The 13426-nt window shown below is 43.0% G+C and overlaps 3 protein-coding genes across 3 annotated transcripts; 1 reads left to right on the top strand and 2 right to left on the bottom strand.

Annotated features, from left to right (window-relative positions):
* Positions 1-20: 20 nt before the first annotated feature.
* mfap2 (microfibril associated protein 2) lies at positions 21-5238 on the bottom strand. Its single transcript, XM_026306541.1, has 9 exons — positions 5159-5238; positions 3685-3746; positions 2799-2846; positions 2399-2425; positions 2200-2289; positions 2049-2090; positions 1877-1964; positions 964-1037; positions 21-872 (listed from the first exon to the last, which is right to left on the bottom strand). The coding sequence occupies exons 2-9, from the start codon at positions 3713-3715 to the stop codon at positions 769-771; spliced, it is 504 nt and encodes a 167-aa protein (XP_026162326.1). The 5' UTR covers positions 3716-3746; positions 5159-5238; the 3' UTR covers positions 21-768.
* A 789-nt stretch (positions 5239-6027) lies between these two features.
* On the bottom strand, positions 6028-9923 carry sdhb (succinate dehydrogenase complex, subunit B, iron sulfur (Ip)). Its single transcript, XM_026306520.2, has 8 exons — positions 9818-9923; positions 9278-9399; positions 8309-8394; positions 7844-7980; positions 7395-7511; positions 7165-7266; positions 6959-7081; positions 6028-6539 (listed from the first exon to the last, which is right to left on the bottom strand). Exons 1-8 carry the CDS (start codon positions 9884-9886, stop codon positions 6456-6458), a joined length of 840 nt encoding a protein of 279 aa, XP_026162305.1. The 5' UTR covers positions 9887-9923; the 3' UTR covers positions 6028-6455.
* A 269-nt stretch (positions 9924-10192) lies between these two features.
* mrpl20 (mitochondrial ribosomal protein L20) lies at positions 10193-13336 on the top strand. Its single transcript, XM_026306543.1, has 4 exons — positions 10193-10404; positions 10946-11056; positions 12043-12120; positions 12210-13336. Exons 1-4 carry the CDS (start codon positions 10318-10320, stop codon positions 12381-12383), a joined length of 450 nt encoding a protein of 149 aa, XP_026162328.1. The 5' UTR covers positions 10193-10317; the 3' UTR covers positions 12384-13336.
* The last annotated feature ends 90 nt before the right edge of the window (positions 13337-13426 follow it).

The following is a 13426-nucleotide window of genomic DNA, read 5'->3' as shown; positions in this document are numbered from 1 at the left end:
TGTTTGACACGCTGAAGAGCTGTAGTAAAACAAAAAGTTTATTTTTCTCAGTCTTTATAGTGACAGTTTGACAAAGCAGTAGTACAGAGGCCGTTTGTGAGATGCCTGTTCAGCACTTATTGCCGCTGGAACCTATTTATATTAGCCTGCTGCTTGGTTACTAAGCCAAGATCCAGGTGGCCATAGTACAAACACTGAGGTCACTCATCACCTGTTTGCTTCACGTGTCTCATGATCTTCACCGATGAGACCGGTGACGCCTGGACGTTGATTAGTTTTGTCTGATGCCAGTGCACAGTGGCCACCACTGATGATTTGATCATCACGACAATGACTGCTTTTCAACACAAGTACAGTAACATAACAACAAACACAAAGCATGAGATTAATATGAATCAATATGCCATAAAAAACAAAACAAGATGTCCCACAGTTTTATGTGCATCTCTAAAACGTTAACTTTTTGTAGCACCAGTGTGATGATTTTATAGCACCAGTGGTTTATACAGTCATCGAAGCTTTGGAGTATATTTTTTGGAGTATATATCCACACACACAGGATGTACTGGTCAGCCATACATGTGGAAAAACAAAGGTAAACTAAAATAGAACAGAAATCTTCAAATGTGAGTAAGAGTAATGAGCTGGTCAGGAAGCGTCAGGTGGAAAAGTGAGGAGGTGAAACAGGAAAGTAAAAGTAAGGAAGTGGATGAGTGGAAGTCAAGTGGCAGCATGTGGGCAGGTAGTGTCCCTGATCTCAGTGCCCAATCAGCAGCCACCACAGCTCTTTCCACAGCTTCCTCCGACTGATGCACATTGTCCACTCAGCGCCGCCACGCCGCAGCGAGAGAACTGATCACGACACAGGTCCGCTAAACAGACAGAGAGGAGTCGGATTTGAAATGACAAGTCTCCATATACAAACACAGAGGAAAACATAACCACACGGCACAGGGAACCCACCTCTCAGCAGCTCTTCATGTGCACACACGGTCCTCACGCAAACCTCCTTGTTGATGACGTACACCCGTCGCAAACTGAATGAAAACACATGTAGAGCTCTGAAATGAGGCTGCAACACTGACAGTGATGGTAAAGGAGTAGTTCACCACAAAAATGCAAACACAGTTATCTTTTACTTTTTTGTCATTTTATTGTCAACAAATCCCACGAAACCATTAAGATCATCAATAAAATGATCCAGTATTTTCTGTGCAGCCAAAACCTGATCCAACTAATTTCTTTCTGTCATAGAGCTCCAGTGTGACCAAAAACACGCTGCGGTTCATTTTTGATCAGTACCACATACAGCATCCTACTTTCTACTCTCTTCAAATGTGTATTAATCCATAACTGGAAATGTGACATGTTACTTCAGTTACTTCTGTGCAAGTAATATTTGCAAAAAAAACTACAGTCCCAGAGGAACCTTCATTAACAGAACACCTATATATTCATAATAAAAGGGGCTGTTGGAGTGGCACAGTCAGGATAGGGAAGTTGGAAGTATTGAGAACGACATGACGGCATTAGTGGTTTTAGTCTTTTGAATTTCCTCATCCTTCAAACTTGTACTTAACCTCTATACGTCCATGTCGGCCTTTAAATGTTATTGACACATTAACAGGTTTTTTACTCTCTCGCTCTCTGCACAGTCACAAGCTGTGTAGACAGATCTGATTATTGATTATTATTATTATTGATTATTATTAATTATTATTACACTGTGCGATTTTTAGAGCAGTGACCGTTTGAATTTGTTTTGGAGGAGGCTGAAGTTTGGCCTGTAAACTTCACAGAGGTTTGGGCTGATGTAAGGAAAAGGAAATAATAACTGGTTGTTAATGTGTGTAAGAGTGGTGTCAGTCCTACATACCTGTAGAAGCAGAGGCTGTTGAGGCACTGCTTGCATGGCTTATGAACAGAGTAGAGTCTAGTGCAGGGATACTGCTCCTCTCTACAGTCTGAAAATCAAACAGCCAGAAAAATGATTTCTTAACTCAAAGAAAGAAACTGAGCATCTGTTCTCATGTCTGCAGCTTTCTTACCGAGAGGTCCAGGCTCCGTGGGCTCGGTCTCCAGTTCAGACTCTGACGTCCACATCAAAAACAAGTTTACATACAGGTTGTTCACACAGTAGAAAATATCATGATACAAGTAAATTGTGCATCTGCAATAAAAGAATTGAGCGAAATATACCAGATTTTTCTGGACGAACCACCGGCTGGAGCTGAACTTGCTGCTGGAAGGTTCCAGGAGGAGCTTCAACATTTTCATGCTCTGGACTCTCTAAAAAAGGAGGAGAGGAATCTCTTTTGTCTGACACACTGATGTCAAAAATGCACATAACATCTCAGTAACATCAGGGACCATTTCTATGAACCTGAAAACACTTCACCTGGAAAGTAATCCGGCCCATAATCCTCTGTGAAGGGAGAAAAAACACGTTTTATGAGATCAACACTGTGAAACCAATTACAGGCTGTACCCCCCAGAACCAACACACAAAAGTAACCACCTCCATGCCAAAACTGAAGAAAACAAAAAAAGCTTCCAAGGGTCTACTCTATGACTTCATATGCAAGATGTTTACAAATAAAAACCTCCCGAGTGATGAAAGTGCCATTTACACTGTAACAACAGTTTCTGTGCGGGTGGTAAATAAGACTCGGGGAAGAGAGAACCCCCCGCGGCTAGGTGACACATCAGAGGACAGTGAAAACTGGAGAACAGATGTGCTGATACAAACCAATGCTGAGCGGGAACCATCCAGGTCAATATTCTCTTAATGAACTCACCCAAAAAAGGAAATGGTTCCTGGTACTGGGCCTGGGCGAGCAGCACAACTGTTGACATTATAGACAAATAAAATAATGAGCGGATGACATTCACCAATTTACTGTAACTTTACAGGAGCTTTATCATCTATTTGTCCAGCTCTTCCCTAAACTCTTTACTTTCAGTTTGACTGATGTTTACATTTAAACTGTGCTCACACACAAAGAAACGGCACGTTTGTCCAATCAGCTACTGGTCAAACCAAACAAATCAGGACTGTAAATGTCTGAGTGTATTAAACTGATCCTGGCATGTTTTAGTGTTTATTGATTTGCTCTTCATTTGTCTGAGGAACATGTAGGTTTATTCTTGCTTTCTTTTAAAAATAACTACATAAACATTATATGAACAGGGACGACTGGTTACTAGGCCTGGTACTGGGATAATGGTAAATATTAAATGTAGTTTTTGTATTCAGTTACAGAATAATGCAGAGGTCAGGTCTGCTAACTTTAGCTCACATTAGCACATTGAAAACAAAAGTGTAGAAACAAACACTGAGTGTGTTGAACAGATGATGGTTGTTTTATATTTATATTCTAGAAATTCAACTTAGTTATTGTGGTGTTTGTTATTTATTCTAACAAACCATGGAGCCTTTTCACAGTCACAATAACTTAGTGATGTTCAAACCAGGTAATTCATTGCTTTTGTTTTCAACACAACAACATATTTCCAGCGTTCGTGCTAAGTTAAGGAGACAGGCTGCAGAGAATGAAGGTATTTTACAAAACACTAAACTATTGCTCGGACTTTCTTTGTTCCATGTTTATTAATGCATGTTTAATGAAAGCACATCGTCGGGGCCTGAGAACGTGGACTGCTCCAGGCCTGGGGAGCCGTTACCTGGCATGCAGATGAGCAGGAGGCCTCTCATGGTCACTCTGGGAGGTAGACTGACTTCGACACTGGAGACGAGATGAGCAGAGTGAACAACATGAGGGGAACAAACTGCTGAGTGTTGGATCTTCCTTTGGTGTCCTCAACTCCTTTCTCCTCACCCTCACCATGTCCCCCATCACCTTTCCAACCCCCCACTGCTCCTCCCCTCCACTGGCCCCAAACAGCCTCAACAAGAAAAAGAGGGGGGAGAAAACAGACAGCAAGAATGTGGCACGTCTGCCTTCCTAAGAACAATCCCTCTGTTTTCCTACTTTTCCTCGCTGCAGCAGACAGTCTCGAGGCTGCATTCCAGGAAAAGAAACAGAGGACCCCTCAACCCCACCCCACTTTCTGGGTTTTTTTCATCCCTCCCTCTCTCCGTCTGTCTCCACATCCTTCATTTCCCTTCTGTCGCCCTCACTGGTCATTTCTTCAAACCCTCCCCCTCCTCTTTCCCCATTTTGCTTTCTCTCTCACTCCATGAGGCAAAAGAGCCTCTCACATGCCAACGTTCAGACAACTAGGACGATGGCAGTCAGTTTTTCTGAAGTTGTCACTGGAACCCAGGAAGGTGCAGTGTGTTCTATATGAAACCCATTACCTTAGCTTCCTGCAGCACTGCTTAAACCACTTGGTGGAAAGTATGAATCCTGTGCTGCAACAGCGCAGGCTGCTCCAATCACACGACATGAAGCTCTTCATTTGTGCCTTTTACCCATCATGCAGTTTTCTCTGTGTGGCTGCATGAGGATTTTTGTGAGGCCACAGTGGACACAAAACATGTGACACAAACACTGCACAATCTCTGCAAGTGTATCAATAAATCTGTGTGTTTGTATACACACACACACATTCTTGTGCATCACAGTGGCTATCGGAAACCATATGTTTTCACAGTACACATCTGGGAGCGATTAGCCCCCCTCTCCCCATTGAGTCCTTCCTTTCCCAGTTAGAGACCCCTACCCCCCCCCACCTACTCGCACACACACAAACACACACATCAGCCTGAGTCTGCGAGGACAGCAGCAGGCGGTTACACTGCTGTCATCTGTTTTATGGCTTTTGTTTTTATGCAACTATGACAAATAAACACAGAAATTAGAGATCATCTTTGCATGTGGCCTCATTGACCTGCCCCTGTTTGGTTTTCTCTCTTGGCACCTTCTTCCATTGTGCCACAGCTGCTCCCTCTGCTCTCCAGGGGAACATGTCAGCTCTCAACAATTAACATTCACGCAGGATTATTATTATTAGTCCACATTATAGTGATAAACGTCCGGAGCTTGCGCACAAAGACTTCATACCATATTCTCCATAGCTCTCAGCACAAATGCATTTCTAGTGAAGTCTTGCAGCACAGAAACAACCACAGACCTCAGGTCCAGATCCATGTACGAGCTGAGCTGCAGTATCAAGACGTTTTTCAGTGTCTTACCTCACTGTGATTCAGTTTGCGCCTGCTGTCCTCGGCTTTCATGCGTCCTCTGAGCGCAGGACCTCGCAGCCACACTGTCCCACCCCGCATCTGTAGTCTCCTCCCAGTCCAGCCCCTGGTCCCAGCACCGACTGAAACTGGTCAGTCTCATTCTGCAACGCTGAAGGTGTAATAATGTGCAATATATCGATAACATATCACCGTTAGCTTGTGAAATATGAAAACGGCCTTAAAGCCGATTCAATTATCAAGTCAGTCGAAGTTTGGTTTGGGCACAGTCTTTGTGTACTAACTTTATTTAGCATCTGTAGTGATCAATAACTTTAACCCACTGCACAGGAAGAGGACTGACCTGCATGTTGTTGCTTCTGATCCTTATTAATTCTAAGACGCAGTAAACACAAGCAGGTCCGATCACTTCCGAATCCATAACATTTGGTTTAAGGTACAACTTGTTTTTTTAGAAAACACTGAGGCTTAAAAACTATTTCATGCTTTTGTTAACATGAGGCCTGTGTGTTTGAGATGTGAATAATAAATAAGAGAAATGTATCAGCCTGTTTGGAGCCTGTTCATCAGTGAAGTCTCAGTCTTCAGCAGCACGAAGTCCTGGGACTGTGGATCTATAACCTCTAACTGTTGATTTATAGAAGAGAAATGATGACAAACCCACTTTGAGCCACTACAGCATGAGTCTATTTCAACTAAACAACATAATGAACTAAAAGCTTAACTGCTGCTTTATAACACGTGAACACTGTGAACAATAAAGACATAACCATCGTGTCAATCATCTCATTTCTTAATGACAGTGGCAGCAGCAGGTGGATGTAGAGTAAGACGGATAATAATGAGCAGTGAAAACAACAGCAGCTAATGTAAATATTTATTCCCCTTCAAAACAAGAGACTGTTGTTAGTATGTAGGAAGATATTCACCGTATGTCTGTAAACAAGCTGCTAAATATGTCGTCATACAGGAAAATGCCTTGTTTTACTACAATAATATGCAGCATCAAGACTCTAAGTGCACAAACATACAGAGTGTAGCTGGAGATAAATACCTCAGTTATGGTACAACACACACACCCTCTCCCACATTCATACTGTACATGTGCGTTTGAATAACACCAAGTCCTCCAACCACAAACACCCACACCCACCTTCATCACACTGCTGTCTGCAGGGTGTATGGGTGGAGCGACAGGTGTACTGGACCGCAATCAGACCTCACTAAGCACTTTTCAAATCAACATATAACTTAATGGTGGAGGGAAAGAAGTACAAGAAGACAAAGTTCAAACGGCAGCAGCAGCTTTCTTCTCCTTGTACGTAGCCATCATCTTCTTAATCTCAGCTATGGCTTTTCCTGGGTTGAGCCCCTGAGAGAGGGAGACGACAGATGAGAAAACAGCAGTGATGATCAGTTTGATGCACCATGAATGGAAAACAGGATGTCGCATGAGAAAAGTGCAAACAGTGTTTTAAGGGCACGGAACATAAGGTACATCCTGCAGGGGTCGACATTATTCATGACCCAGAAATCTACCAGGGCCGTCAGGATGTCCAGGATGTCCAATATCCAGGTACAATGTTACTTGCAATTACTATCTGATTAATAAAGACACTATAAAACAACTTTTATGATTAATCAGTAAGATTTGATTTATCACCCAATTCAGTCAATATCATGGATCATCATGGGTAATCAATTCATTACAAGTCTTTCTTCTTGTGCTTCTAATTTCCTTTTTGCTAGTATCTCCCTTAAAAGACTCAAGTCAGGAAAATGAGCTGTTACCTTGGGGCAGGTCCTGGTGCAGTTCATGATAGTGTGGCAGCGGTACAGAGAGAAAGGATCCTGCAGCTTGGACAACCGTTCCTCTGTGAACTCATCTCGAGAGTCAATCATCCAACGGTAAGCCTGAGAGACAGGATGTCTATCATCCAAACAGGTTTTCACCTAATACAGTCAACGTTCTTCAGCGTTTGCCTGCACACACTCACCTGCATGAGCACAGCAGGCCCAAGGTATTTGTCTCCGTTCCACCAGTAACTTGGACAGCTCGTACTGCAGCAGGCGCAGAGGATACATTCGTACAGCCCATCCTACACAGCAGGAAACCAAACAGTTCTCTAAATATTTAGAACTATACTGGGTCTTTGAGCAATAGGAATCCCACTGACTGTTCATGGTCAATTCCCCAAAATAAAATCAAATGAAGCCAGCAGTGTACCAGTTTCTGCCTATCCTCCACAGACTGCAGGTACTGCTCTTTGCCCTCCTTGGACTCGTCCCTCTTCTTCAGATAGGGTTCAATAGACTTGTACTGGGCGTAGAAGTTACTCATGTCCTACAACATGGTTTCATAAGGAAGGATCCAGTCAGCACACACATGTCAGAATATTCAAAATATTCAAAAACATGTCCCAAGAGTCAATTAATCAAAGGCGACTAAAATGATTATTTTTATCTCAGCAGCCACATAAATGTTTGCATCTGTTGTATGAACAGGCAAGTATTGATCAGTGATTTAAAACTCTTTACACCTTATTAAAAGATTTGGACCTCAAGGAGAAATATCATGACTTTGATTAATCATAAGTTAAATACGTGACTATGATGTTTAACATTTACAGGGAAATCAATGTAAATACTAAGTGAAATTCAGGTGTTTATACTCACAGGTACCAGGTCCTTGACCACATACATATGTGGCAGGGGGTAAATCTTAGTCGGCTTGTTAATGTTGGCATCAATCTTGTTGAGACAAGCAAGTGTGTTTCCCCCATTAATGTTCATTGCACAGGAGCCACAAATACCTGCAATTAAAAGATAAAAAACACTATTTTCAATATAATGACAGAGAAAGAACAATCTGAAGACACCAGAGCTGTTCAACCCCATACTGGTCAATAACACTATACTAATGCAGCAGCAGTAACAGATTCAGATTTCTGTTTAAAAAACCTCAGAAAAGTAAAGTAGGTGTTTTTGAATGACCAGTGGATGGAATGAACAAACAACAAGACTATCAATGAACAAAACAACCGACCTGGACTTTTCTTTACCTTGTCAAGACCCAACCTTATATCTAAAGACAAAAAGATAAGTACTCTGGTGCCACGCTCCAGCCTCCCTGATACTGACCTTCTCTGCAGGAGCGGCGGAAGGTCAGTGTGGGGTCAATCTCATTTTTGATCTTGATCAGGGCATCAAGAACCATTGGGCCACAACTGGAAGCAGAAGAACACAATCAGTCAATGAGTCAATAACTAAAAATTTGACCAACTATTTGACATTTGTCATCCATCTGCTGTGATCATGTCCAATACTGTATTATAGGGTGAATCACCATCAGTGCAATACACTGTAGTCACTTAACCTGGTATTTATTTATTCATCCATACATGTCCATGTACTGTACATACCCACAGGCACATATCTACACACTTATAGTTTTTGTAGCTTCATAGTTTTATTCCACTTAGTATTTTTAATTTAATTTTTCTCACATCTTTGCTACTTCTCTGCTGTGTTCTGCACTTACAGATGCAACGATGCAATTTCCCCACTGCGGGACAGATAAAGGTTTCCTTATCTTATCTTATCTTATGAAATGTGTAAAAGTGGATGAAGTTTACTTTAATAAAATCCTGACAAGTGGTAAGTGAATCAAAGTTTTGGCTGCAGTGAGCTGAGTCTCCCTGAGCTGAATGGTGGAGAATGAAGAACTGAAATATGACAGGCTGTCTGAGCCACCTGTGGTGAATCCACCTGTGGTGAATCCACCTGAAGGCCATTCTCAGTTGGTTAATCATAACATCAGTGAACGTGAACCAACATAAATCTGTTAATACTGTCGCCAGCACTAATGATTGTAAAAGACAAGCTTTATCTTTACTGTCAATCCTTAACCCAACAAAGTCCTTTCCATCGTGTCTGCTCTGTGACGAACCTACAGGTGTGAACACAGGAAGTGCAGTCATATGTTCCTTGGTGTCTTCATATAGAAAACAATGCTTCACCTCCACCTGATCAATTATTTCAGATAGCAGCACACACTGATACATAATCAATAATGGATTTACAACCAGCAGAGAAAAGTGAAGCACATACGTGTTGAGGTCGATGTCGTAGGTCTGCATGCGGGGTTTGTCTCCTGGACTGTCTGGGTCCCACCTGTACACCTGGAACTTCTTTATTCTGGGCTGTGCTGCCGTACTGACAGACCGAACCACCTGCCGGCACAAATGAGACATTATCAATTATTATTATTAAATTATGATCAGATCATTACTGATAACATCCCAAACACTTTATCAACAAGTCTCTTATTTTCTGTTTACCATTGATTGATTACGGAAATGGCTGCAGATTATTTTCGTCCACTTACTAATGATTTTTAGATAATAACTACAAGCAGACATCATCTGATCGATCAGAAAACTGATTAATCGATCACTGATGACCGTGACTCCACTACTAGAAGAGTGAAGTAGTAAATTGATCGTTTTGTGGGGCCTTTGCATGGTTCGTCACAGGCTGTCAAACCAGCTGATTTACAGGAAACTCAGGGCATAAATCGATAAACCTCCATCACAGCAGCGCGGACGGACCATCCGGCCTCAAAGGGTCCGCCACAAACCCCCAACGTACCAGTCCGGTCGGGCCCCGGAGCCCAAAGGTGCCACAGCGACTCAAGGACGTCAGACCTGCCACCGCCATTTTGGTTTCTCCGACCTCAGCCGCTAGCTATCCCAGCATGCACTGCGCTGCGTCACAGCTCTGATGGGAGCGCGTGTTTAGTAAAGCCCGCGTTTCCCGTTTGAAAACACGGGAAAGGTGTGATTTGTGTATTTGTGTGTGTGTGTGTGTGTGTGTGTGTTTCTTTTCTGTCTGTCGGTTCGTCTTCTTCTGACCAAACATACGCGGTAATGAAAAGGTTTCTTTGTTTTATCTACGGCGCTAATTGAATCTGCCCCCCCTTCTCCCCGGGCGGTGCAGAAGAAACTTGTTCCGGGCTTTAAAACGAACGTACCCAGTGCGCGTCTTCCTGTCGCGGCGTGTGACACCAGGTTCCTCAGCTCCTGTAGAAGTTCTCCTGTGGACAAAACAGAAATATTGACAGAACCGAACACGGTGGGCGAAGAACAGACATGGTTTTCCTGACGTTGTCCTGCTGGATCAGAAACCGGGGCCCCGACAGATACTGGAAGGTGCAAGAACTTCTCCAACATGCCCGGGTAAGGTGGAGTCTGCACCCTGAAGGAGGCCTGAAACAACACTCAGCTCTGAAGTACTAATGTCTAATATGCTGCCTTAGCAAGGACGGGTCTACAGGGGGCAGGTCCAGTCCTCAAGGACCATGGTCCTGCTTGTTTTTCAACTAGCTCTGCTCTTCTAACTTCTGATTGGCTGAACACACCTGGTCCAGGTAATTAGTAGTGGGCAGCCATAGTTAGGAAACAAGCAGGGCAGTGGCCCTCGAGGACTGGACTTGGCCACCCCTGACCCCAGGGTCTGTCCAGCCCAGATCATCCCCATGACTGATTTTGGTCCTTTTGTCTAAGATTAGGGATGTCTGGGAGGTGGTTGTTATCAATAATCAATTCTTATCAATATAATCTTCCTTTAACTTTAGCGGCAGGATTGTATTAGTACCCCACCACAAAACCTTTTGCCAGCCCATGTCCAGATACACCGCTGCCCCTGATTTGGTTTTTGCACCACAATAACAACTAGTAGTATTTGTCATAGTCAACCTGCCGATGCTTCTTCCAACAGCACTTCAGAGGCAGGAAGAACCGGTGCTACAGCCTGGCTGTCCGGGCAGTCCGCAGGGCTTTCGTCTACGCCACCAAAGGCCGGATCCTCAAGAAACGCAACATGAGAACAGTGAGACACAAATACTGAACCCTCACAGCGACATGACTGCTGCAGGCCAGACAGGGACTGGTCAATGTATATTTTGTCTGGAAGACCAGAGAAGTGGGTTGTAGCTGCTGTGTAATCCAGCCTGCATGCACAACCTGATCATGGTCTCTGGGTCTTTGGAAATTTGCTAATTTTTTTGTCTCTTCAGACCACAACAAAACTCAAGGTCCTCACTAACCCTGCTCTTCTCTAGCTGAAGCAATTCAGTTCACTTCATTTCACCAGGATAGTTTAATGCTTTTGCTTTGCCCAGGGTGACATATCCACAAACCTTATAAAGACATAAAGTTTATGGTTAGAGATGACAAATAAAAGCATAAAATACTCACAGTTAAGAAGCTGGAACTAGAAAGTGTTTGTCGATTTTGCTTGAATGAAACTGATTCTCAAAATTGTTTCTGTCACTTGGCTAATCAACTTATTTCAGCTCAAACACTAGTTTCAGTTTGCACAGACACTTTCAGTTTCCTGCTTGACTGTAGATCACTGGACAGCCCTGTAGTCTAGTTTAGTGGTTTCCAACACAGGGTTTAGGTCCATCCAGAGTGCTCCAAGAAAACTGAGGGGTCACAAAATGATTAATGATTCATGAAACCATGTGTGTTCTGCATAACTGAGCTTTCTCTAGTTTTTACCTTTTTGTTTTCTACAAATACTGGGTATTTTCACTGGTGTTCACCCTAAAATCCCTTCAAAATAAACGATGCACAGAGCAGTGACTAGTGATCAAAAGCAGACATTCATTTCAGGAGGTTACAAGTCAAAAAGTGGGAGAACCACTGCCTTAGTTGGTGTTGCCAAATCCTGCAACGGTCCTTCCAGTCCCAGTTGCAGAACAGAAGCTTGTCTCATTGCATCAAATGACTTTGTACATATGATTCATTATAAATTGGTACCTGACCAAGGTGATAAATATTATTAATACGTTTGTTGTGCTGCTCTTTCAGCTCTGGATTACACGCATTGCAGCAGCATCACGAGAGCATGGCATGAAGTACCCTGCCCTAATTCACAACCTCACCAAGGTTAGAGGTGCTAAGTGATGTGGTATCAGCTTCATGCTGCAGGTTTACACCACCTGTATGTAACACCTGTCCTCTCTTTTCCCGTACAGTGCAGCGTCCAGCTGAACAGGCACGTTATCAGTGATCTGGCCATCACAGAACCTCGGTCGTTCTTCTCCCTAACAAAGTTGGCACGAGCTCGGCAGCAGGAGGGCTTCCGTGCTGCGCTGGGCGACGGCAAAGAGCCTCCTGGTGTCTTATCCCGTGTTGTTTTGCTGCAGTGAAAGACATATCTCTGCTCTCGGATTTCCAGCTGCTATGTGGTTTGAAGAACAGTGGTCTTGGAATGTGGAAATATTATGAAACAGTCAACCAGTCACATACACTCACCTCATTTTCCCACTGCTCTTAATATTCTGTCAATAAGTGGACATGGTTAATTCAGGCATGTTCTTATAATTCACCAGGAGTCGGCAATGTTGTGCTGCACTGCATGTCCTTTGTCTGTTGTCTACACTGTGTATAAATGATTTGACGTGTGTGTAATGGTCCCACAGCCTGGTCTGTGGTGTAAAAAGACATTTTCCTTGTCACTTGTCTCTTGCTGCCAACAGAGACACAACCCAGAGAACTTAGAAAGGTGCAGAAAGTAGAAACAGATCTGACATCTCATTTAAGGACACTGCTGCAGGACAGAATCCCAGAGCCTTGGTTTCCTTACAGTCTGTGCTTCCTTGTACCAAGGGGCAATTGTTCAAAGATGATGCATCTAAGAAAATGTTGTGACAAATGGACTTTTCCTGTTCTTGGAATTTTAAGTTTGCCTGTTTGACAATGCTGTAATAATCCAGCAATAGAGTTTAGTCATCTTCATAATCCAAAATCACAGTTTACATTAAACAGTATAGCAGTTGTTCATCCGTAGACATACCTGCCTCTGAGTCAGTCAGTGGCTTCAGACTCTGCTGTGTGTCCTGGAGGTGTCCACTAAAAATATTCCTCAGCTACTGTCATGATACAGGCTGTGACCATCAGGTTTATGACGCCCCCATAACCACACGCAGCTTTTACGTTTGGATTTAAAGTGACTGGGTTGAGTTTTTTTGGAGGCTGGGATGAAGAACAAGTTGAAGCTTTATCATGTGATGATTTTTTCTGTGTAAATATGTATTTTACCACCTGTTGTGGTAAGATTGTCTTTGTAATGTTTGAGGTCATTAAAAATATAAGTAAATTCTGTTGTCTTTGTGCCTTGATTGAAAAAGACGTGTTTTACGTGACTGCTCACCTGTACTGGGTTCCTATAGAACATACAACAGAAATATTC

This window comes from Mastacembelus armatus, chromosome 5 (genome assembly GCF_900324485.2).
Source record: "Mastacembelus armatus chromosome 5, fMasArm1.2, whole genome shotgun sequence".
NCBI classification, from domain to species: domain Eukaryota; kingdom Metazoa; phylum Chordata; class Actinopteri; order Synbranchiformes; family Mastacembelidae; genus Mastacembelus; species Mastacembelus armatus.
The sequence above is the reverse complement of the archived record's forward strand: the minus strand, read 5'-3'. Positions and strand labels throughout refer to the sequence as shown.

Coding starts and splice junctions, on each gene's coding strand:
- mfap2 (XM_026306541.1), bottom strand. CDS start 3,715: ATGAGAGGCCTCCTGCTCATCTGCATGCCAG. Junction 2,426..2,798: donor GGAACCATTTCCTTTTTTGG/GTGAGTTCATTA, acceptor CTCCCTTCACAG/AGGATTATGGGCCGGATTAC. Junction 1,965..2,048: donor CACGGAGCCTGGACCTCTCG/GTAAGAAAGCTG, acceptor TTTGATTTTCAG/ACTGTAGAGAGGAGCAGTAT.
- sdhb (XM_026306520.2), bottom strand. CDS start 9,886: ATGGCGGTGGCAGGTCTGACGTCCTTGAGTCGCTGTGGCACCTTTGGG. Junction 7,267..7,394: donor TGGAGGATAGGCAGAAACTG/GTACACTGCTGG, acceptor CCTGCTGTGTAG/GATGGGCTGTACGAATGTAT. Junction 7,082..7,164: donor GGCCTGCTGTGCTCATGCAG/GTGAGTGTGTGC, acceptor CCTGTCTCTCAG/GCTTACCGTTGGATGATTGA.
- mrpl20 (XM_026306543.1), top strand. CDS start 10,318: ATGGTTTTCCTGACGTTGTCCTGCTGGATCAGAAACCGGGGCCCCGAC. Junction 11,057..12,042: donor AGAAACGCAACATGAGAACA/GTGAGACACAAA, acceptor CTGCTCTTTCAG/CTCTGGATTACACGCATTGC. Junction 12,121..12,209: donor TAATTCACAACCTCACCAAG/GTTAGAGGTGCT, acceptor TTTCCCGTACAG/TGCAGCGTCCAGCTGAACAG.